We start from the raw sequence: 25680 nt of genomic DNA, 5'->3' as shown, positions 1-25680 counted from the left end.
TTTGATCTGTTTCTATATGGTTTCATATATTGGGGGACTATGGCGTGTTTATCAGGACAAGTCGTTTAGCGCCCTCTGCAGACTCATCTTGGGATCACTCCAACATTCGTTTACCTCATGATCTGAAACTTTGCCCACGTTTAGTTTGGACATGCGTTGTAACTCGATGTGAGAGTTTCAAAATGGTTCTTTGAGGAGTGCGTCCGCAACGTGAGGGCGGGGTCGCCTTCTGATGCTGACGGAGAACTGTCTGGAGACCGGACCGTCTCATTTCAGATCAGCGTCAGCGTCTACACAGATAGCCCCTCCCCCACAGATACAAACAATGGACGAAGCTTCACTTTCATCAGGATATGCTAACAGGACATGAAGCTAATGTAGCATAAGCTATCATCCAATCAAATCACATGATTAAAGCGACACACTCAGAGCATTTTCTTCACTTTATTGGACATTTTTGGTTCTTCTCTACATGACATCATTGGTTTGTTTTGTGCTGCACACATTGCAGTCCTCTCACTGATTTCTCCTACTGACATTAAACACACTAAAGCTTCTATCTACAGGGGCTTCAGCCAATCGGGAGACAGCCGTACTGCCCCTTTAAATCACGCGTGTCATAGTAAGATAAATATTTCTGCTCAGCTTCCTCCAGACGTTAATGAAGCTCTTACACACGTCGGATCATCCAGGATATTTTCAATGACCTTCCATGCTGTCATTCGTGCCTGACATGCAAACTGCCGAACTCTTTAAGACTTTGTGAAAAAGGCCCCATGCACACCTGGCATTTTCTTTTTTTTTTTTATAAACGCTGCCGTCTTTAAAAATAAATGTTCCCATTGAGGAGAGAGTGTTTGCAGCAGCAGGCGGCTCAAAGTCTTCTTTCCGAGCTCCGCCTTTTTTTGTGCGGCCGCTCTGAGCGCTTGGAAAACTTTCAACTTTTCAGAAAGGCGCTGTTGACGTCACAAGCGGTTTTTTTCAAAATGTTTGATATACCCCGTATTTTTGTCTCCTACGGATCATGTTTGTACCCACATCTTCCTTGCTTCGTGTCTGATTGGGAAAAAAGCGATCTCATATAAACATACATTAAAAAGCAACAGAGCAGAGTCCGTCATACAGCGGCCATCGTCAACAGACTGTTGTCATGGAGACGGGATGCACGTGCAGCTCCCAGACGCTTCATGCAAGTGGCCAGCGTTTTTTTGCCCGGAAAAAACGCCAGGTGGACATGGGGCCTAACTGTTTCCTGTCTGTGTTGTGTTTACTGACCCACTCAGGATGTGTTCAACAGAGCGCTCACAAACTGACAGACTGTTCCTCTAATGATGATTGACCACAGACAAGTTTCGTCACGATACCCAAATATCAAACTTCGATGTGATTCTAGTAAAAATCTAATAATATCAAACGGACACGTTAAAAAAGTCCTGGACACACGATGGTAGTAATTTCTGATTTTTGACTTGTTGGAACATATAGGTCAGTAAACATCACATCAGCAGGTATTCGTGGCTCCGCCCCCTGGTGGTCAGAATCAGTTAGTGCAGCTTTAATAAATCTCTAAATAGCTCAATGCGGATACATAAAGGTTAATATCTGACTCTGATCCAGCCGGGAACCATGCCTTCTTCTCAACGTTATTTCTCAAGAGTGGGCTGTTCATGTTTTCAGTCATAACATTTTGTCTAATGAAGTGACCATATTTGGGAGGGGTCCTCCCACATGTCCAAATAGGGTCACTTCTGGTTCTAAAACTAAAGATGGAGATGATGTTCATTTAATTAGAAAGGGTCCCATTTAGAGAAACATAGACCAGAACAGAAGTGCTAGCCTAATGTTAGCTCAATGTTAGCTAAGTGTTACTTCAGTATTTTTAACATTAGCTCACCGTTAGCTAGATGTTAGCTCAATTTAAGCTCAACGTTAGCTCAATTTGAGCTTAATGTTAGCTCAATGTTAGTTGAATATTAGCTGAACATTAGCTCAATGTTAGCTCTTGTTCTATGTTTCAGACAATTCAGGGGAAAGTTTGAGGACCAATCAGACTCCAGTCGTCATAATAACATGATTTTTTAAAAGTTATGAGTGGTCAGCTGTCTTTGAATTGTCGTTATTCTTTATGTTTGTAAATATTTAAGCGTTAATTTCGACGCGGCTCGCCTGAGAACATATGACGACAAATCTGCCGCTCACTTTGTGTTTAAGTTTTGGGTGAATTGATCCTCTGGTGCTCAGCTGATCGATCAAGTAGAAGACCTCATGGTCTGGTTCTTTAACACCTGTTGGTTCATCCTCCTCCACCAGCAGTCAAATAGCTAGCACTATAATGCTAAGCTAAGCTAACCCCAGGTGTTCCAGGTGGCTGTGTTCTCTGGGCTTCGCTGGTGATGTGAAGGCGGCTGAGTCAGGACCACCTGAGTCAAGTGTGGTTCCTGAGAAGCCATCCTGGTGTTTGTTTACAGTCTTGGGGGTTAGGTGGTCTCTGGTGGCACGAGTCTCAGGTGGCCTTGCCCCATCATTAGGAGGTGGCGGCCTGTTTGTTCCGGAAAGTTTCGAAAAATGCCATCATCCCTTTCCTCACGTTGCTGCTGCTGCCGTTGCCTTTCACGATCCTCTGCGTCATCAGGGAGCCGCCAATGTTGCTGTTGCCATGGTAACCTGCCGTAAGAGGAGGGAAGATGGCGCCATCCATAGAGTTGGCCCTTTTGACCTTTGAGGGGGTCGCACGCCACGACTTGCTCCTGGGAGGCGGAGTCTGAGCCACCAGACACTTCTGATACTGAACCTGGAAGACAGGAAGTGATGACATCAGCGACCAGCAGGGGGCCGGATAATAGAGAACAAACCATATGACGTATTTTCTTAGGCCAACCCGGAAGTTGCATCGCCATAGGGTCTAATGAGAATTCGCCTATGGGATTTTTGCATTGGATTTTGTATCATTGCAGAAAATAAGCTCTGTGGCAAACACAGGTTTCTGATGCGTAGGCGTTTTGTTCAGCAGGATAATCTTCACAGATGAACACCATTTTTATGATGTTTGAAGTGTTAATGCGGCCGACAGAAGTAAAAAGCTAATGTTATGCTTCAAGCTAACTACACCACGGTCGGATGATTGTGACGTCACTAGCGTTATGCTTCAGACGAACTCCGATAAACTAATCCGCGTAGCTTAATAAATAGTTTACTAACCCAATATTCACCTTAACACAAAGATTAAACCTACAGGAGACATAGTGACTCCGACTAGTGGGAGAATTCCCGGCCTCTGTGTCCGGCGTGATGGCGTTTAATGTCCCTGACAAACACTCTAATCACATTTGGCCACTTGTTAGCAACCGCCTTTTTAAAGACGCGTAAAAACTTCAAAATTCACAAGTGGGGGTATTACCTAATGTAGTTTATGTGGTCTAACAAAACTCCAACATCTCTTCAGCTTGTGTTAACCACAGACCTTATTTCAGGCGTCTAACCACAAACCCATTCATAATCCCCGTTGACTTTTAGACGTTAGACCCCATGGCGCTCAAATGCTAACTTACTTCCGGGTTTTAGGAATCATTCCTGTGGCGCTCTATAAAAATCGTTCATAAAAAGAATATTATTTATATTGACTGTTGGCAGCCACACTATAGGACTACTAAGGGTTAGCGCTAGAACTGGCACTTAAACTCCACACAACTCTGACATTTGCCCAAATCAAAAAAAGTGCAGCACAATAAAAATGACAACTTTATACCAACAACCTGAGAATATTTAGTCTCGAGTGTTTCCCACACAAAGACGATACCTGGGCCCTGCTTTCTGTTGATTCAGTACTGAATTCCTATAAATAATGGAATATCGAGTGGAACTTTTCAAAATGCGAGGCGTACTCCTGGTGTCTGTGCGTGCGCGAACATAAATTGAGAAGATTAAAGTTGTTTGTTGCAAAAACTAGATTAATTTAGAGGGGAAAACACATCTGATATTAAAACAACCTAATAGATACAAGACAGATAAGATAAGAGTAAGAGGCGTTTTATGCTGAACGTTTTTTTTTTTTTTAATATTGTGGAGAGTCCTTTGCGTACCACCACAGGGAGCCCACGTACCACCGGTGGTAGGTAGGATAGTTTGAGAACCACTGATTTACAGTGATTCATCTTTACCGTTTGAGTTATTCTGAAGTTACGAAAGCTCAGTGAAACTGTCAAGTTCTGGTTCTGGTTCTCACCATGCATGCCGCCTGCACCGCCTCAGACAGGGTCCCTGCATCTGGCTCACACCAGAACACGTGACACTCGAACCGCTGCGTGCCGCCGTCCAGGATCACAGCGAAGGTGTGGCTGTCATGGCCAACGCCCAGAAAGGTGAGGAAACGTACCTGACACTCCCAGACAGGATCCTCCCCTTCCTGTCAGGAGCCAATCAGAGAGGGCAGAGACACACTGAGGTCTTTGAACTTTAACCTTTAAGATCAATAGATGAGTGCAAAGCAGGCGTACCTCCCCCCTCCACAGAGACAGGATGTTGTCGGTGACGTGGAGGACGGTCGGCTCCCACTCGTCTCTGTCTGTAGAGTTCATAATGCTCTCTATGGCTCTGTTCAACACCTCCATACCTGCACACACACACACACACACACACACACACACACCACACACACACACACACACACACACACACACACACACACACACACACACACACACACACACACACACACACACACACACACACACACACACACACACACAGAAAGATGGAATCGGGACGTTATGTCAGTTGGTGGTAACCTGGTAAACCTGGTCAAAATAATAGTAACTGTCCTACACAATAGAGGGCAGTGTTGAGCTAACCTTCCCAGCTCCTGACACTCAACATGGGAGTTTAAGCTATAGTTCATTCTGCAGACATCACTGAACAAACAGTCACTTCAGCTTTCAGGTGTGTAGGTGTGCTGTGTCCTACCCATGGCTCTGGACACAGGCAGATTTCCGATGTACTGGACCTCAAACTTCTGCACCTGCTGTCGGACCGCCTCCAGGAACTCCACTGAAACACATAGAGGGAGGCAGAGTAAGCAGAGAGCCAATCAGAGAGCAGCAGGTGATGACAGAGCAGGACAGGTGAGTCACCTTGTCTGGGCAGGTCTTCAGGTGAGATGCTCTCCATCGTCAGAGAGCGAGACGGCCTCATCATCTTCTCTGACATCATTATCTGTGGAAACAAACACGAATAAAACGGATTAAAATGTGGTTATATTTAGCTAATATTAGCATGCTAACAGGCTACTTCAACAGAAAGAGCATGTAACATTATGCTAAGCTAATGTTAGCATGCTAATAGCATGCATCGAGGCAGACTCACTGACCTTGGAGCACATCTGATGCAGCGCCGAGGCAATGGCTTTAGCCGGAGCGTTGCAGCGAAACACGTGACACTTTAGCACACAACTGTCCTTATCGCCCGCCACGAAGGCAAAGTCCCTAAATGCATCACACACACACACACACACACACACACACACACACACACACAGACACACAGACACACACAGACACACACACACACACACACACACACACACACACACAGACACACACTGTATGTTCCAGCTGATGGATCAACAGTGAGGGTGGAGTGACTGAGCGTGTTTGTAGATGTGAGCAGTAATGGTGGAGAGGTTTACCTGTCCCTGCCCAGGTGAGGGGGGTGGGGGGAGGGGCGTTTTAAAGAAACAGAGAGAGTGAGAGTGTTAGTGAGGACCAGACAGGTCAGAAAAATCTAAAAGGTGACACCATCAACTGAGCATGATGAAACATTCAGCGCAAAGAGAGATGTTGCACATTAAGGGGGGGGGGGGGGGGGTGGTTGGGGGGAGGCTCTTAGCTCATAGCTCTGTTAGCTAAATTTAAATTAATTAAACTGTTATACAATTATCACTTCTGTCAAGTCTCCTCTGATTGGTCACTGATCATATTCTGTTGCTCTCACCTGCCATTGTTACACCCCACCCCCCACACACGGATGTTGATGATTGGCTGATTGTGCAGAGGGGTGTGGTCTAAAGGGTCCAACAACGTCAGAGTGTCTTTCTTCAGAACCAGCATCATCTCACGACCCTGCAGACAGACAGGTCAGAGGGACAGGTCAGTATGCAGACAGACAGACAGACAGACAGACAGACAGACAGACAGACAGACAGACAGACAGACGGGTCCAGCCTCAGAAGGTGTCTCACCTCCCCCGATGCTCCCGGCCTGTCTCTCTGCTCTGGGCTGTTGCAGTTAGACAGCTGCTGAATGACATTACTGACAGCGAGACTGCTGCGGCCAGGAGACAGGTCCTCCTCCTCGACCTCCAACCAGCCCAAAGATCGGACGGAAAAACACTGAGAAACAGACAGGTGGACAGATGGAGAGAGACAAACACATGTAGCGAGACAGACAGATGTAGAGAGACAGACAGATGTAGAGACAGACATATGTAGAGAGACAGACAGATGTAGAGAGACAGACAGATGTAGAGACAGACAGATGTAGAGAGGCAGACAGATGTAGAGACAGACAGATGTAGAGAGACAGACAGATGTAGAGACAGACAGATTATAGAGAGACAGACAGATGTAGAGACAGACAGATGTAGAGAGACAGACAGATGTAGAGAGACAGACAGATGTAGAGACAGACAGATGTAGAGAGACAGACAGATGTAGAGAGACAGACAGGAATAATGGGTCAGTGAGTTGTTGAAATAGAGAGAGAGACGGATTAAATCAGATTAAATATGTATTATTAAAGTATGACACACAGATTAAAACAGATCAGCAGAATAATGTGGACTACAGATAGTCTGCTTCTTATGATGTCATTATTAACTTCCTCTGACATCATCACACAGTCTGGGGCTGTTTTCGAAACCACATACTATACTACTAGTACGTACTGATTTGGCCAAAATGCAGTATGCAGTGTGCAGTATGCGAACAACTGCGAGATCCGCAGTATGCCAAAAATACCAGGATGTCATACTGATTCGGGAAAAATGTACAGTATGCATCGGACCAGTCTACCTCGCGTACTGTTTCCCACAATGCAAAGTGCCAGGTCAGAGATCAAAATGCCGGAGCGCAGCTGTTTGAACTCATCAGTGGCAGTGACTGAATATCTTGCCACATTATGAACCAATAACAAATATGACATGTTCATATATTTATATGTCTTACCACCTCAGATTTTCCTGCTTTTTAGACTGTACAGTGCATGTGCAACAGCTGGACAAGCAGCTACAATTACAGGGTCCTTGGCTTGCACTTCATATTATTCACAGCTGAGTAAAAGTTCACCCTGAATGTCTGAAAAGAATACTACAACTTTAATAGCATGCCAATCATATTTCAACCCAGGGCATCGTGTATAAATGACAGAATATGTTAGAGATTGTAGACTTGTTTTATTTTAATTATGTTAATTACCTCCAGATGGGTTGTTGTTTACTTCCGCATTCCAGGACCGGAAACCAGTTTAACCGTGCCAAGCATACTGCAAAATAACCGACGACTGCCAGTCATACTACTGTTGAACTCAGTGTTCAGTATACAGTATATACTGCATACTGATTTAGATAGTATGTAGTACACGGTTTAGAAAACAGCCTCAGCCTCAGACCTTTCCCAAACCGCTCCCTCCACATTCATACTGCGGCAGGAAGTGAACACTGTCTGACGTCACACACACAGTTCAGTTAGGGCGCGGTCACACTGGTCATCTGTTCCGTGCTGTACCCAAGCACGATTGCCCCCCACCCCCCGCTGCGCCATTCCTATGCTGGCCGGCACGGCCCGCGGTCACACTACACAGGACTATCCGTGCTTAAGAACGATTACCTCTTGTACATAACGTCGTAATACAACACATGCACGCTTTATGTTATTATGAAGCGTGCTCAGTTTACAAACAGGCGGACGAGAGAGAGAGAGAGAGAACAACACAGAGAGCATGACAGCTACTTTACTGACTTTGCAGCTTATTTTAAGCCATTTTAATCACACACAGCAATAAATAAATAAAAAAATGAAATAGACGCGCGGCCGAGTCCACAGGCGAGTGCGCGCGCGAGTCCGCGCGGACACCCGCACATCAGAGAACAACAGAGAACATGACAGCTACTTTGTGTCTTATATTGTGTCATGTTAGTCAGATACAGCCATGAAACTCTGGATTTCTCCATAATGAAGGCTGTCAGCGTTGTTTACCCGCGTGCTTGTGCTCGAGCATGAAGTGTACCGTCCTGAAGCACACCTCTCCGATGTGTGCCAAAGACAAGGAAGTGTACCGTGCCTGAGCACGATACGGAGCGGTCACACTGGTCAAACGAACTGGACTTTAGCGTTGAAGCGTGCTTGGGCACGGTACGGATGACCAGTGAGACCGCGCCCTTAAAACAAAGGCCTCGTTCAGCGCTGAGTCCACAGGAGGTGATGTCCAGGTCGTGGTTCTGTTGTTAAAATGTTATTGTTGTTGCTGTTGTCATGTTGTGTTTTTGTGGCGGGTTTGGTGCTGCTGTTGTTGTTGTTGTTGTGTTACCTTGGCGTCTGGATCGTGGTTGGTGATATAATCTTCATGCCAAGAACTCCTGAGGGGAAAACAAAATAATATAAACTCTACAGATGGTGTGTGTGTCTGTGTGTGTGTGTGTGTGTGTGTGTGTGTGTGTGTGTGTGTGTGTGTGTGTGTGTGTGTGTGTGTGTGTGTGCATGTTTGAGTGTGTGTGTGTGTGTGTGTGTGTGTGTGTGTGTGTGTGACTCTCTGTGTGTCTCTATGTGTGTGTGTGTGTGTGTGTCTCTATGTGTGAGTGTGTGTGTGTGTGTGTGTGTGTTACCTGGCCTCAGGTGGTCCATCTGTTCCTGTGTTGGAGCTCTGCGGTCCAGCCTCTTCCTGCTAGAAAAGAAAACACCACTGAAGAAGAAAACAAGCGAGTACTACATCAGACAAACGGGCTGCTTTCTAAACCACCTGCTACAGACTGCTGCTGAAAGTAGTGTGTAGTACTGCACTTCATACTGCGTTCAACAGCAGTCTGTAGTCTGACCTCCAGTCGTGGTTACTCTGCAGGACACCAGGTCTGGCTAAACTGGTTTCTGGTCTCGCAATGAGAAAGTAAACAACAGCCCAGCTAAACAGTACGAACTACTAGGATAGTAGGAAAAAACCTGGACTAACTGGTTTAATCTGGACTAACTGGTTTAATATGGATTTACTGGTTTAATCAGGATTGACTAGTTTAATCTGGACTAACTGGTTTAATCCGGGCTGACTGGTTTAATCAGGATTGACTAGTTTAATCTGGGTTGACTGGTTTAATCTGGATTGACTGGTTTAATCCGGGTTGACTGGTTTAATCCGGGTTGACTGGTTTAATATGGACTAACTGGTTTAATCCGGGTTGACTGGTTTAATATGGACTAACTGGTTTAATATGGATTAACTGGTTTAATCCGGGTTGACTGGTTTAATATGGACTAACTGGTTTAATATGGATTAACTGGTTTAATCCGGGTTGACTGGTTTAATATGGACTAACTGGTTTAATCCGGGTTGACTGGTTTAATATGGACTAACTGGTTTAATATGGATTAACTGGTTTAATCCGGGTTGACTGGTTTAATATGGACTAACTGGTTTAATATGGATTAACTGGTTTAATCCGGGTTGACTGGTTTAATATGGACTAACTGGTTTAATCTGGACTAACTGGTTTAATCCGGGTTGACTTGGATGTTTTTTCTGGTCTAACCTGTGTGTGGAGGAGCTGTGGCTTTGTGTTGAGGCGTGGGTGTTGCCACTGGGTAGCGCCAGTGGGAACGTGCCAGTAGTACGTTCCTGTGGAGTCTTTGATGGTTCTCCAGCCGGAGGGGAGGTCCGGATCCAGCAGCAGGTTCTGATCAGTCCAGATGTTGTCTGCATACACACGGAGAAAGAAGGTGTCCTGTAACTGAGTTTACAATAAATGAATATCGGTGGCCTAGGACTTCTGTTTCTGTTGTCATGGTATCAAACAGCTGTAATATATGTATGAATCACATACATATATTCGCATACATACAAGGACACACAGATACACACACAGATACACAAGAGGACATCGGATACATTAATAAACAGAGGAGAAGAAGTCAACATAAACACTGTGACATCACTCAGTGGTTTGTTGACTACAGTTCTGAAACCTCAAGTAAGTAGATGATGTTGTATTAAAGCCAGAATTTACCATATTTGGACAAGAGGGTGGGGCTGGAGAGGAGTGACTCCGCCCTCTTGTCCAAATGATTACTTCCTTAGATGAAACATTCTTACTGAGAACATGTACAGCAATCTCCTCAGAGCTTCTTTTAGTACAACCAACCAAACACTTAACAAAACATTTATAGTTTCCATGGTAGCACCGTGTCAATCAGAGTTAGTCCCGCCCAGTGCCAAGGCTCTGGTCCCGCCCTAACTCCTCCCCTGCTGTCTTGTCTGTGTGACTCTAAATGAGACCATTATTTACTGACATCATGTCTTTAATGCCTCGACGGGAGCTCAAACGCCTCTTACTGCTGTCTCTGCTCCACTCACAGCTGACCCTTCAGATATCCACACTTCACACGTCAGCTATTTGTGGAGCCTCGACTTTCACCTGCTTTCATCAACCAGAGTTCAACTTTTCAGCTGCTCTCACTTCTGCTTCACCTGACAAGTAATAAGGGTTTAGGAGTATCATAATACCAGAATGATTACCTTGGATATGACATGATATCAATGACCGTTTGATAGCACAACAAAAAATAAAGAAGCCATGGACACCCAATATTAAGTCTTTATTGTACCAAAACTTACTTTGCCAATGTTTTTGTACAGTGTTCATGTGTTCATGTGTACAGTGATGGATTCATTCCTCTCATACACACCAGTCATGTGAAATGGATGCCTTTTTCTTTGTGGTACTTTTTAATAATATCGATCATTTTAATAGATATTCTATTGTTTAAAAACATGGTATCAAAAAGTATTGAACATTTTGACAACATTTGTAAATCTTACTTGATTATGAGCAGTAAACGTACGTACGTTTCCAAATGTTAACAGATTTGGTGTGAGGTTCGAAAAAGGAGCACATCACGTAGGTGCAGGGCGGTGCAAAACCAGCAGACTTAGGAAGAAGATAGCCCCTCACACTTGCTCAAATGCCACAAAACGTTTTCATTGATCACAACATTTCGACCAGAGGTCTTCTTCAGGTGAAAATTTAAAACGTTGTGAGCAAGTGTGCAGGCGTATCTTCTTCATAGGTTTGATATTTACACACTTTCATTCAAATTTTCAAGAAACTTAATGTCACTCAGAGAGGTGTTATTGACAGGACGTTACAGCCTGTATGGAGCTTCTGTCCTATCAGGTGACAGCATGAAGCACAGAGACGAGCCGATTGGGCAGAGATGTTAGTCTTAGATACATTAAGCAACTCTGAGATTCTGCTCAGATAATACTGAGAGATTACAGACTGTCATAAAATCAATAAAACCAATCCAACCTCTCCCTGCACACTCATTCTTTATCCTTTAATTACACTGTCTCCATTAACAGTCAGTCAATCTTTATTTGTATAGAGATGAACAATTCAGAAGAAACGTATCTGCAAACCAGACTCATGATGAACAGACAGAAACCTGACACAGAACCAGACTCATGTTGAACAGGCAGAAACCTGGAGCAGAACCAGAATCATGTTGAACAGACAGAAACCTGGATCAGAACCAGACTCATGATGAACAGACAGAAACCTGACACAGAACCAGACTCATGTTGAACAGGCAGAAACCTGGAGTAGAACCAGACTCATGATGAACAGACAGAAACCTGGAACAGAACCAGACTCATGATGAACAGACAGAAACCTGGAACAGAACCAGACTCATGTTGAACAGACAGAAACCTGGAACAGAACCAGACTCATGTTGAACAGGCAGAATCCTGGAGTGAAAACCAGACTCATGATGAACAGGCAGAAACCTGGATCAGAACCAGACTCATGTTGAACAGGCAGAAACCTGGAGCAGAACCAGACTCATGTTGAACAGGCAGAAACCTGGAGCTGAACCAGACTCATGATGAAAAGGCAGAAACCTGGATCAGAACCAGACTCATGTTGAACAGGCAGAAACCTGGAGCTGAACCAGACTCATGATGAACAGACAGAAACTTGGATTAGAACCAGACTCATGTAGAACAGACAGAAACCTGGAACAGAACCAGACTCATGTTGAACAGACAGAAACCTGGATCAGAACCAGACTCATGTTGAACAGACAGAAACCTGGAACAGAACCAGACTCATGCAGAACAGACAGAAACCTGGATCAGAACCAGACTCATGTAGAACAGACAGAACTGATCAAAGCTGATTAATCTCTGTGATCGTTTAAAGTCAGTATTGCATCATGTTCTTGGTGTTCCTGATATCTACCCCCTTCAGTAAAGAATATAAGAACTGTTTTAGTAACCAGAGGTCAAACTGGGGTACAGGAAGAGCTGAAAGAGGAGAAGAAACTGAACACGGTCTGAATAATTAATAAACTGTCAGAGACACAAAACGCTGAATCAGCTGATTGAGAGACGATATGACTGGAATAAGTCGGGGGAGGGGAGCAGTGATCGATACAGCCGACCAACGCCGACCAACGCAATAACCCACAGTTTAAACTAAGTCAACTCTCTCACACATCAACAAAACTTTATAACAACAAAACAAGTTCAAAAAGGAGACATCAGTGTGAGAGCGCAATATATTACCCACATACATCATGACCATGTTTTCTGAACTCTCTGCCTCTGCATAGAACTAAATAGATTTCCCTCATGTCTCACATGTTTGAACTTTATTGACGTTTCTTTGGACACAAACCACTAATTTAATTATAAACACAACTTAACCCAATCAAAGAAGGTATGTAACTCTACTTCATTCATTTATTTGTAAGGCAAGTTTATTTATAGAGCACCTTCAAATAGAGCAACTCTAGAGGTGCTTTGCTTGTTATTAGTTTAATTTGCAATTTTTACATTTTCAACATTAAGATTTTAAATCAAACCAAATCCTACAAACGTTTGTTTCTAACCAGAACCTGTCTGTGCCTCTACCATCCTCCTCCAACGTGGTGATGTGGAACAAGAATTGAGCACACAGTGAAACCCTGACAGTGAGAACGTTTCCATAAAAAAACGTGTCTGAGGTCACTCACTGTAAGATCCTCTAAAAGACAACGGCTGCTGACTCATCTCTGTATAAACTCTGTATGAACACAGCGTGCGTGTGTTCTGTCATTATGACCTAACAAACACACACACGCACACATGCGCACGTGCGCACGCACACACACACACACACACACACACACACACACACACTATCCTCATCCCTGTTCGTGTGTGTGTGTCTTCCTGTACTTCTATTTAAGTGAGGTCCGGTCTGACCTTGTTTCAGAGTGAGGTCATGTGACTGATGGAGGATATCCAGCAACCTATCAGAAAATCAGAAAGCAGGGCCTTGGGTCCATTAAGCTCCGCCCCTCTATGTTAATGCTGCCAACCTGTCGTTTTTCTACCATCACACATTAGATCACAACGAGTCCTTTATATTAGAGCACAGTAAAACACAGTGGCTGGATTAAAAAAAATATGAAGTCTTTTTGATACCACATGTTTTGAAACAATACAATCTCCTTAACTTAATGCTCCACGGTTTCAAACATTGCATGCAAACTGTCTTAATTGCACAAAAACATCGGTAACATTACCATACTGAAATGTTGGCAACAATGTTGCCAAGTTAGACACTGTGCAGGAGTTAACCTTCAATTTTTGATAAATAAAACCAAGAAACTATCAAATGTTGGGCGTCTAGGACTTCTATTTTTTGCCATGGTATTAAACAGGTATCAACATTGTTTAATATTTATTAAAATCATATTTAATTTTTAATTCTGGTATCGTGACGACCCTAGTTCTCTTGAAAACTACCAGAGTTTGTTAAAAACTTTCTCCAGCTGATGTGGAAGAATCAGACAGTGAATTGATGCCAACTTATCTTTCCGACAAACTCAAAGATCCAGGCTTAGCTTCTTTTAGCTTTCCTTCACAGATTAGCAACATTGTTGGAAACTTTGGCCCCTGGTCAATGCTAATTATGGAGTCTACTTTTAGCATGCGAGAGGGAAAGATTTTCCTGTGTTAGGCTGAGAAGCTCAAATGTTGTTAAATTGTCATAACTTTACATCTGAATAAATGTTAATTAAACACATCCTTCTTTATCATTAGCCACAAAGCAAGTGGACAGAGAAGATACAGAAAGACATCGAGCCACCTTCAAGTTATAACAACCTTTTGAAAATGCTGGTGTCATCATTCAACCACTTCCTTACTTAAATTAGTTATGGATATGATATATTTTTTATCAAATTATTGATCAAACATTTAGTCCTACTTCTCAATTCTTCCCAATTTCCCTCTAGATGTTCTCCATCTGTACTCATGGTACACCATAATAAGTGTTAGGAGTAATCAATGTTTTGTCAGATTCTAAACAACCTGCAGACCAAAAGTTAAAACAACAATAAGGATGAGTAAATAAGGTGCAAACAGGAGCCAGTTTACAGACCTGAATTCACTCAAGACCCTGACCTTCAAACTGCATCTACAAACGTGACATGGACAACCTTAAAGCTCTTTACATTTCATACATACTCTGTGCCACGTTCATACCTTTGTCTTCTTTTCTTCTACTACACATTTGTGCTGCTCAGCTTCTGGGTGGTAACTGTGGAGCATTCTCAGAAAGCATGAATCCAGTTTGGTCAGATTGAGGTGTTAACATGTGGGAGTAAATCCGCCACCAATCACATTCAGTCCAACTTTGAAAAATTCAACTTCACGTTACAGCCTGTTTACCTGCTGCAGACGTTACAGCCTGTTTACCTGCTGCAGGATCAACAAACTTGTGGATATATTATATATGTGGAAGACTTTGTTAAATCAGTCATAAAGACGTTTAAATATACTGTATATGCTATGAACTAAGCTAGTTAGCCAGGCATGCTATTGTTAGCCTAAGTTAGAGCAGCAAACACATTGATAACAGTTTCCTCTCAGTGTACAGCTTCAACATTCAGATATTAAAAAAAACACTGACTGTCTGAACACTCGCTGTACAGGGGAGGGGCTTAGTCAAAGATCACTTCAGACAGGTGTGAGGAGACCGGTGAGGGTGACACGATGCTACAGAGTGGCTCACAGTGTGTGAATCACACTCTGCACAAACCACAGCAACTCATCTTAACGTCTGAGTCTGCAGATGTTCAAAAAAGCATACTCAACATGTAAACAACACACATACAGACGGTCTCCTTAAACCTGCGGGATTACAGCAGGGTCCCCTGCTTGTCTGTGTGTGTGTGTGTGTGTGTGTGTGTGTGTGTGTGTCTGTGTCTCACCGTCATAGTTAACTATGATGATGGCCAACATGTAATCCTTGCCCATCATGGCTCCACCCTCCTACGTGTGGGGTCCAATCAGCTGATCGCCTTCCAACACACACACACACACACACACACACACACACAAACACACACACACACAGGCCGAGATGACAGATGTTAAAGCCTGCCCGTCTCTCTCTCTCTCTCTGACTGTCTGTCTGTCTCTGTGTCTCTTGTCCCTCCGTCCGTCTCTCTCTCAGACGGCACCATCAGTTTCCTCGTTCTTCTCCTTCGTCCTCTTCTTCTTCTCTTTTATTTTATTTCCTGTCCCGGCGTTTCTCTCTCTCTCTCTCACTCTCTCTGATCTCGTCCGTCCCTCCTTTCTCTCACTTGTCCTCTCTCTCTCTCTCTCTCTCTCTCTCTCCTCTCTGTGGGATGAAGGATGCTGTTTTCTTCCTCCTCACCCTCCCTTTCTCTCTCCTCTCTCTCCTCCCCCTGATGATGTCATCACTCCCCTCCCTCTCTGTCTCTCTGCCTCACTCGACCTTCACAGTAAAAATATCTCATTAAAGTTCATTTTCATAACAACTATTGAGGCTGTCATGATACCAGAACTTAAAACTTTGAAACGATCGTTATAGTGCAACCAAAAGACGAATAATTATTTACTAAAAAATTAAATCATATCGATACCACAGCAACAAAAACGGAGGTCAAAGACACCAAATGTTGGGTAATTTATTGTTTTCAGTTACCAAACATGCAGACAAACTCCCACAAACTGTCTAAACTGTTAAAAAAAAAAAAACATTTTAATATAGATGTTGCACGTGTCAATGCTTGTGTACATTTAGACTGTGTGAGAGATTTCTGTCATTTTTGATGCATTCACTCATCTCCAACACACCTGTCTGTTGAACTGGATTTTTTTAAAGCTTCACTACTTTTTAATAGTATTGATAATTAAACTAATAGAGATCCTGTAATTTAAAAAACATGCGGTATTGAAAGTTGTGACAACCTTCACAAACATTCCCACAAATATCCACCGACTGCCTCCTGAGTTTTTGATCCATAACTTCCAAACAAAGCATTTTTATAAATATTCTGTCAACCATAATGAAGAATTACACACTTAAAAAAAAGGAGAATTAATATCTATATCCATTTGACATCACTGATTTAATTTGTTTTCATTGGGATGGTGAGGCTGGAAACACTGGCTCTATCTGAGCTGGACTGATGTGAGGGGATCTCCCTCCTTGGTGGCTCAGGGGTCACACTGGACTCGGACTTTTTTATATTACATATATTATATATTACATATATTACATATTTTGCTTTTGGTATTTTCAACAACTGGACACTTTTCATATAATGTGTCATAATGTAATCGATGTGTTTGTCACAGAACATTAACTCTTTCTTTTTCCATAATCGATCGAACCGATCACAAACAATCACCTTAAATGTTTTTATAACAAACAAAGGATTTCATCAGCTCACCATGTTCCACCTGACGCTCCCCAGAGGTCACACTACGTCATAGCAGGTATGACACACTGGCCACGTGTCCCGGAAAAAGTTTTGACGGCAGGGAGCGCGTGAAGCTCATCAACATCACAGGAAGTCAGGCCAGGTATCCTGCAAAGTAAAATCCCAATTTTCAATGTAACTGAGGAGCATAACACTCAGAAGAGTAGACACATTAAATATGGTGTTACAAGCTCACACTCTATTATCAGTATTATTATGTCCAAATGTTAGACATTCAAATGTAAATATGATGATACAGAGTGTGTGGTTGTAGAAAAACTGATTGTTGGAGTAGGGTTGTCAATGTTTTTCCTAACTTTGATATATACTTATTTATTTTAAATGTTTTTTGAGAATTTTCGCTAATTTTTGATACTTGAACACAGAGGGGAGAGAGAGAGAGAGAGTGGGTATTGGTAAATGCTGAAGATGCTGAAGTGTAAAATCCTGCAGTTCCTCAAGTGTCCACTAGAGGCTGGGTGCAGGAACACAGGAGGTCACATACACATGAATGGCAAAAAAACAAATAGGTCTGATTAGTTATTTTTATCACTGGCACAAATTGTACGGGGTGGGGGGGGGGGAGTATCTTTAAACGGCTCAATTTTGATTTTGAAAACAATACGTGTTATGACTTTTTCGTCTCTCTGGCCACGTCCATTAATATTTACAGTCTATGGGAATGACATGCCAGAAAGGAGCCACACTACAACAATAACTCATAAAGCAGAATAATATATAGTAAATACAACAACCTCATTGCTGAACATTTTTCATTAAACATAAAAGTTAGTTTGAACAAAACTCAATCAATACGTTTTATTTTGAAATCAGAGCGGAAGTGGTTATTTTAGTGCCGTAACACAGAAACAGCTCATTAAACTAAACATCACACTGAACAGTTCACAGTTTAGTTTCAGTGTAGGCTATGTGTAAATAAATATCAGTTCATATTCACGGTTAGATAAGGTTTTAAATGTTATCGGGCTCGTTAGCCGGAAGCTGTTAGCCTAGCTACACCGAGAGAAAGAAGCAGCAGATATTTACCTGAACAAGGAGTTCAACATGGAGGACATGTTCATCAAACCAGGTAAACAGGACACTAAATGAATTGTACTGACAGTTCTCTGTAGTTCTCTGTGCTCTGTTAGGCTACCTGTAGCTGTGTTTGATGACTGTTGAGATAGTTGACTGAACGATCGCCAAACCTCATCGAGAAATATGAATATTTTATTCACATTAAAGGAAAGAACGGAATTAAACAAAAAAAATCATCAATAAAGTAAAGAAATGTTGTTATTTTAAGTTCGGCTCACAAACATTCACTATACAGGTAATAATACAGGTACAGACAGTCTTTGTGCTGTTGTTGTCCCGATCGATGTTAAATGATCGATTGTTCGACTCTCTGTGACTCTTCATGGTAAACTACCCTATATTTAGTATTTAGTTTGACTTTTCTGTATGCCTTTTTAAAATACAGCAATTAGTCGAAAAACTGTCGATTCACTATATTTAGTTATTGTCTGCTTTGAAAAGTGAGCCGGAAGTTTAAAGAGGTTTGGTTTAGTTTAGTCTTCGATGTTACACCATAAACTGTAAATATTACAGCTACACTGTGAACCCTGTTAGACTACATGTGAGGCTCTAATCTAACAAAAGATCTGGACTGGTTTGATCCCGGAACTGAGAGGAATGTGTCTTTAAAACTCTTCATTAAAACATCATTTCATTTTCTGGGTCATTACAGAATTGGAGGACAATTTAGCTATCAAAACTTTTGAAAAAATGACCATTTGTTTTGCAAATTTCTGTTAAATATAAAAAAAAAAAAAAAAAAAGTAATAAACCATCAAATAATGTGATTCGTCCAGCTCAGGCATCAAAGACACATTTTTTATTAGATGTTTTCTTTGTTGTGAGCTGCGTTTGGTGCAACCCTGTTACAGATACTCAGGAACCTGGAAAACGTGTCACATTTACATTTAATACTGATTTAAGAAAATAATTTAAGATTATTTTGATAAAAAATGACATGGTAACAGGGTTGAAACTAGAGTAACAGGGGTGAATGTATACATTACTTTAAACTATAAGTCATGACATAAATGTAATAAATAAACACAGGATAACAGGAACCTTGTTGATATTATTTGATAGGTTTCACAATAGGTGTAAAAGAACTCTAAAAAACCTGTTACTCTTATTTTAGTAACATGGTTTCAAATCTGTGCTAATGCTCAAACTTTTTCTTACTGGTAGATGCTAGCTGTACTAGCAGTTATGCTAGCTGGCAAAGGACAATCTAAGGGGGGGCCACATGCGGCCCCCCATCAACCCTCAACGTGGCCCTCAGGTCAATTTTTACATATCAATTAATTGGAAACATGAAGAAAACATGACAAAATCTGCCATGAAATCATGAAAACCAGAAATATGTCTATAATAATATTTGATCACTGGTATATGTTGAGTTAATTTGAGACATAAATGACTGTAATCATTTTTGTATTCTACAATTTGGCCCTCTGGCAGTCAGAATTGAATGAATGTGGCCCTTGCTGTGACCAAAGTTGCCCATCCCTGATCTAAGATATAGAAAGAAAAAAAACTGAAATGAAATTGTCTTATTCTGATAAAATCAGTAACAGGGTTGAGTTGGTTTCAGTGACACACTCAATTCAGGCTGAGAATGTCAACAAAATATGAGAAATAGAAGAGAGCACTTAAATTTGGTCTAGCCATGGTGTTTGCACATAGCTTAAAGATGTCATTTCTGCTGAATCATGTTGTTTCCTGTTCTTACTCTTCTTCTGCATTGCTTAAATTGTTTTGGTAACAGGGTTGCACGCATGTTGTGGGACACAACTTTGAGGCATAATAACTATTATTAAAACTATGTTCATGGTTAAACAAACAGTATCAACAATTACAAGAGAAATACCTTAATACAATCATGTTAAAAAAAAGTAAATTAAAAACGTATTTTAACTGAATGATATTAAAACTGGCCATTGAGAGGGTGGGACAAGAGAATACAGCCACTTTTGGGGGTGTTTGGGAGATATTTGGTTTTTAAAATAGGGTTTTAAAACCACTTTCACCACAACTATCTTTACATTTTGCCTCAGGACACATACAATTTGCTCAATAACTATGTGTTTTAGGAATTTTTGCACAAATTATTTAAATTTTCATGGGTGGGAAAGAAAATGTCCTCCAATTCTGGAATGACCCTTCTATGAATCCCCCAGACAACAAATAGCCTACGTACACGTTTTAACGATGTAAGGTTCAGCAGAAGATGAACTGGATATGATTAATTGTTTGGCAGCAGAATAAGTCACAAAACAGTAACTGTTAGGGTAGAAATGAAAGTTTATGAGAGGCTTTTTTAAAATTATCATAATTCATTCAGAGCAATGTTAGCAGCTATTGTCAACATGAGAACTTTAGGCTGATGCATGTTTGTCATTTGACATTGCAGCAATAATTGATCATCATGTCGATTAATTCAGCAGCCACGGATCCAATAGTTTGGTTGGAGCAGGGTTTGTGCTCATACACAGAGTTACAGCTGTCAACATGTAATAACTTCTTTTTTTTCAGAGAGCGTGAAGTTTAATATCTGGAAGCGAATGAAGCAGAAAACCACTAAACAAATAATTCAGAATCCTCTGGTGATTACAGACTGCTGCTGATGTGATTAAGATCCTGATGGAAAATATGAGGCAACAATTCTCTTAATTTAAAGGAGCAGTATGTAATTCTGACACCTAGTGTTTAAAATGGGTACTGCAGTCTAAATTCTAAACATTGTCAAGCTGTCTCCCCCCGCCCCCTCCTCTGTAGAGTTGATCCTCACACAGGTTGCCATGTTGTGGACACTGAAGCTTCAGTGTTTATCCAGCTCTGCATCTGTCTGTAAACCTTTCTGTGTTCTATCCTCTCTCCATTTTTCAAAAGCATCTCCAATATTGATCCTAGTTTGAGCACGTTTCTTCTCGTGGAGCTTATTAGAAACATGAAGAGGCTTTTTAGGCCGGGTACAATCACTTCTATCTGAACCAGGGGTGCGTTCGAATTGTCATTTTAGCTTAGGAAGGTTCCTAACTGAGTGAAATGACATGGAAGCATTTAAGTGATAAGAGCCGTTCAAATTCTCTAAAAGTTAAGGAAAGGTGGGTCAGTGCTTCCTTTATACCTTCCTTTAGCATAGGATACACTGGACCATCCTTTACCAAAGGAGATGAGATATGCCGCCCCACAAATCCTTGCGGCCGCAACATTTAAAGCGAGTCGAGCATCAGACCGTTCACGAACATTAACGATGATCGTAAAGTGACACAGATCATGTAAGAGATAAAAAGATAAAAGACATTTTCATCAGATTAAGTTTTATTCAACATGTTTCATTCACTGAAGAATGCTTTGTGCAGTTGTACATTTGTATGTATAAAACATTATGTGTAGGTTATATCTTACATAAATGTAACTATTAATTTCATATTTATGTTGATGTTGATTTCTGAGTGGACAGGAAGCTGATGGTTTCACTTTTCTTACTCGTAGCCTTGTAGTCTATATTGCTTTTATTTCAATCCCAACCTTGTGTTAATTAGGATTATTTCACCGGTAAGAAGGCACAGGGGAAAGTTTTTTAGATGATCTTTTAGTAGTCCATTTTCTGAACATTGTAGTTTCAACACGGCGGACTCACGTCTTTAACCTCCGCCGGCCCGTCGCATTTAATGATGTGGCCTAGTGGAAAATGCGGTCGGATTGTCAGAGCAACGAGATCTCCTTTCCCTAAGTCCTTTATGAATTCTCCTAACATCTTTCTTAACCTCATGACGTTTTCCCCGGGGTTAAGGTAAAGTGGATAGTGAAAGGAGATAGGAGGGACAATTCGGATGTACCCCAGTTCTCTTGCCCGCTTCCATCACTGCAACACCTGTTGGTTTGACCTGATAACTGGTCTCATATCTGGCAAACCGAGGGGCGTCCAAAACGGCTGTGTGGGATTGCCTTAAAACCGTCTACCTTCTCTGGTCCAAACAAATCCAGAGCATTCAGGACCAGAATCTAAAGTTAGAAGGAGGACATACTGGCTGCTGCATTGTTGTCAGAGAAGCCAGCACTTCAACATAGCATGTTTCCTTAATGTCTGATCATATAGTAAGGTCACTTTATCATTTCACTCACTACACATCTTACTGATTGGTCCTTTAAATCGATACGCGCTGAAATTATTAATCATTGGTCAACAACTCTCAATGGTTTGTTTTAACAACGACTAACGGATTTCCCCCTGGGATTAATAACGTATTTCTGATTGTGATTTAACTAAAAACTCATTTGTATCATTTTTAAGGCTGCTGTAAAGTAAAGATAGTAAAAATGGCAGCAAACGTTCAGGATGAGCTTCTCCTTTAAAACCTAACCTGTCTCTGTGTTGCCTAGGTAACCAGGAGCGAGGATGGAATGACCCCCCTCAGTTCTCATACGACCTGCAGAAGGCCCGCGGACCACAAAGGAACCTCCTGAACAAGAGAGCAGCTCCACCTGCAGATTCAGGTCAGTGTGGTCCTGAACCAGTTTGTCTGAAGACTCCGCCTCCTTTCACACAGCTGACCAATCACAGAGTGGGGTTGCTCTTGATGGGTTTATCCCTCTTCTATGGTTCCTCATTGTTCAGAGCTTCAGTATTTAATAGTTCTTGCATCCTTAATTTTTTCAAACATCTGGTCTGATTGGTCTTCAGGTTCTGGAGCCCCACCAATGACCCCTCCCTCAATAGGTTCAGCCCCGCCTCCTTTCAATCCAGGTAAGCAACAGAAGAAGAATATGGTTGTTATTTGGCCCGCAGAAGCTCTTCTTACGTTTGTAACGTCATTGTGTTTCCTCTGCAGCTGGTCCACCTCCTACCTGTGTGGCCACGCCCCCTCCTCCATTGGGACCAATAAGAGGTCAGAAAGAGGCTGATGGCAGCCAATCAGAGAGTGAGCCTGATGTAGAGGCTGTGATGTTGGTGCTGAATGGAGCACTGGCTGCCTGCAGAGAGACTGTTAAAGTGAGTTTTGATACAGACCTCCACAGCAGTAGGGGGCACCACACAGTTTACTGACACCACACACACATCACCATGGTTACTAAAATAAGATTATTTAAAGGTGTGGAAAAGAAGTGCTGAACTTTCAAAGAACTTTCAGGGATAGAGGGACTGTAGCTGTGAGTGTAGTACCTCAGGGGACCACTAGGAGGGCCGCCGTTGTGACCTTTGACCTCTATGTGCAGGATCAGGTGTGTAATGATGTGGCAAAGAGACTTCGTGTCCTGGAGGACAGCTGGAGGTCAGGAAGACTGAGCCTACCTGTCAGGAGACGCATGGACTGCCTGTCTTTGGGTAACACCTGTCTCACCATGTACCTGTCTGTGTGTGTATACACCTGAACACCTGTCTCACCATGTACCTGTCTGTGTGTGTATACACCTGAACACCTGTCTCACCATGTACGTGTCTGTGTCTGTGTCTCATTATTGCGTCTGTACACACCTGTCTCACTCTTACCTGTCTGTCTACCCTAACACCTGTCTCATTATTGCGTCTGTTCACACCTGTCTCACTCTCACCTGTCTGTCTCTTAGAGTTACAGTCAGCTCGTTGGGACTCGGCTGATGACATCCATCGCTCTCTGATGGTCGATCATGTGACTGAAGTCAGCCAATGGATGGTTGGCGTCAAACGACTCATCGCTGAGATCCGAAAGCTCGGACCAGACCGCTTAGAGGGTTTTCACAAACCAGCAGGACCAGACCAAAGCCCCATAAAACCAGACCAGGACCATGTAAAACCAGAACAGGACCCTGAAAAAAACCCAGACCAAGACCCAAATAAACCAGACCAGGAGGCGGTCTGTGAATCATGACTCTGTTAGTTCTGCAGTGACTTGGACTTGGTTCTTTCTGTTTCACACTTCAGCTGAGGGTCAAAGGTCAGAGGTTAAATAGGGGGGCTGGTCTGGACTATGTGTGGAATGTACATCAGAAGTTTTCAGACGGTTGGACTAGTCCTATGGGGGGCGCTGCAGAGCTGACAGAGAGCTCTGCTCCTCTGTTTATAGTTTGAACTCTGAGGACTCACTTCTTAAAGGTACAGGTGTTAAGTATTAAATGTCAGGGCTGTCAAACCATTAATCCTTTAATCGCTGAATTAAGTAGTTCATTGATTTCATTAAAATGGTAAGCCTTTTATTATGAATGTTTGTCCTGTCTTAGGCTGAGACTTCTTTACTTGCTGTGTGCTTTTATTTTGAAATAAAGTAAGGCCCTTCCTGTAGAAGGAAGGTTAGGACATAGAGGGTGCGTTCGAATTGTCCCTCCTATCTCCTTTCATTTCCTTTCACTATCCTCTTTACCTTAACCCCGGAAGCATTTAAGTGGCGGCCATGATAAGAGCCGTTCAAATTCTCTAAAAGTTAAGGAAAGGTGGGTCAATGCTTCCTTTATAACATCCTTTAGCATAGGATACACTGGACCATCCTTTACGAAAGGAGATGAGATATGCCGCCCCACAATTCCTTGCGGCCGCAACATTTAAAGCGAGTCGCACATCCGACCGTTCACGAACATTAACGATGATCGTAAAGTGACACAGATCATGTTTTATTCAACATATTTAATTCAATTAAGAATGCTTTGTGCAGTTGTACATTTGTATGCTTAAAACATTATGTGTAGGTTATATCTTACAGAAATGTAACTATTAATTTCATATTTATGTTGATGTTGATTTCTGAGTGGACAGGAAGCTGATGGTTTCACTTTTCTTACTCGTAGCCTTGTAGTCTATATTGCTTTTATTTCAATCCCAACCTTGTGTTAATTAGGATTATTTCACCGGTAAGAAGGCACAGGGAAAAGTTTTTTAGATGATCTTTTAGTAGTCCATTTTCTGAACATTGTAGTTTCAACACGGCGGACTCACGTCATTAACCTCCGCCGGCCCGTCGCATTTAATTATGTGGCCTAGTGGAAAATGCGGTCGGATTGTCAGAGCAACGAGATCTCCTTTCCCTAAGTCCTTTATGAATTCTCCTAACATCTTTCTTAACCTCATGACGTTTTCCCCGGGGTTAAGGTAAAATGGATAGTGAAAGGAGATAGGAGGGACAATTCGAACGCACCCGAAGTAAAGCACAGAAACAGGAAGTGGTTAGGGATCCCAAACTGAGGTCAAACAGCTCAAAGGAACGGTAACAAAGGTCAATGTGTGATGTCATAAGGTGGATATTACTTTGGACTCGTCAGCTGATCTGTCTGAGAGTTTGTTAAAGTGAAATGAGACATTCAAAGATGCAGCAGTGTCCTTCTTTTACATCACTGAGACTACAGGGAGACACTGAGGACGACTATCTACGGAGAGCCTGAAGGGACAAAATAGCAGGAGATTAAAAACAATGAATGCATTAATACAGACCTTAATTAATCGTCATGACCTCGTTCATACTGACAGCTCTAATAGTTTTATGAACTGTATTTAAAGTTGTGTTCCTACCTGGAGATGATGAATCAACCAATCAGAGCTCAGCATCACTAAGCTCCCCTGGATCAGAATAAATGAAACATGACTATCATGATGA

At 42.2% G+C, this 25680-nt stretch overlaps 2 protein-coding genes across 4 annotated transcripts; one reads left to right on the top strand and one right to left on the bottom strand.

Moving 5' to 3' along the window:
* Nucleotides 1–428: 428 nt before the first annotated feature.
* Nucleotides 429–18600, bottom strand: apbb3 (amyloid beta (A4) precursor protein-binding, family B, member 3). Of its 3 annotated transcripts, XM_061055803.1 has the most exons (14): nt 18195–18600; nt 17009–17146; nt 15518–15607; nt 9787–9950; nt 8872–8930; nt 8577–8625; nt 6233–6382; nt 5986–6113; nt 5363–5477; nt 5127–5208; nt 4960–5043; nt 4494–4609; nt 4223–4402; nt 429–2791 (listed from the first exon to the last, which is right to left on the bottom strand). In XM_061055803.1, exons 3-14 carry the CDS (start codon nt 15564–15566, stop codon nt 2525–2527), a joined length of 1443 nt encoding a protein of 480 aa, XP_060911786.1. In that variant the 5' UTR covers nt 15567–15607; nt 17009–17146; nt 18195–18600; the 3' UTR covers nt 429–2524. The 3 variants fall into 3 exon arrangements, with proteins under 3 accessions (XP_060911786.1, XP_060911785.1, XP_060911787.1); XM_061055802.1 differs by lacking the exon at nt 18195–18600 and having other exon boundaries at nt 17009–17546; XM_061055804.1 differs by lacking the exons at nt 17009–17146; nt 18195–18600 and having other exon boundaries at nt 8872–8927; nt 15518–15944.
* sra1 (steroid receptor RNA activator 1) lies at nt 17895–25680 on the top strand. Its single transcript, XM_061055809.1, has 6 exons — nt 17895–18128; nt 22502–22615; nt 22803–22865; nt 22951–23111; nt 23336–23444; nt 23687–25680. Exons 1-6 carry the CDS (start codon nt 18104–18106, stop codon nt 23965–23967), a joined length of 753 nt encoding a protein of 250 aa, XP_060911792.1. The 5' UTR covers nt 17895–18103; the 3' UTR covers nt 23968–25680.

Source organism: Labrus mixtus, chromosome 14 (genome assembly GCF_963584025.1).
Source record: "Labrus mixtus chromosome 14, fLabMix1.1, whole genome shotgun sequence".
NCBI lineage: Eukaryota > Metazoa > Chordata > Actinopteri > Labriformes > Labridae > Labrus > Labrus mixtus.
Note: the sequence above shows the minus strand (reverse complement) of the source record. Positions and strands in the feature narration are given on the sequence as shown.

Coding starts and splice junctions, on each gene's coding strand:
- apbb3 (XM_061055803.1), bottom strand. CDS start 15,566: ATGATGGGCAAGGATTACATGTTGGCCATCATCATAGTTAACTATGAC. Junction 9,951..15,517: donor CATCATAGTTAACTATGACG/GTGAGACACAGA, acceptor GTGTGTATGCAG/ACAACATCTGGACTGATCAG. Junction 6,114..6,232: donor GGCCGGGAGCATCGGGGGAG/GTGAGACACCTT, acceptor GTCTGTCTGCAG/GGTCGTGAGATGATGCTGGT.
- sra1 (XM_061055809.1), top strand. CDS start 18,104: ATGGAGGACATGTTCATCAAACCAG. Junction 18,129..22,501: donor GGACATGTTCATCAAACCAG/GTAAACAGGACA, acceptor TGTGTTGCCTAG/GTAACCAGGAGCGAGGATGG. Junction 22,866..22,950: donor CCCGCCTCCTTTCAATCCAG/GTAAGCAACAGA, acceptor TTTCCTCTGCAG/CTGGTCCACCTCCTACCTGT.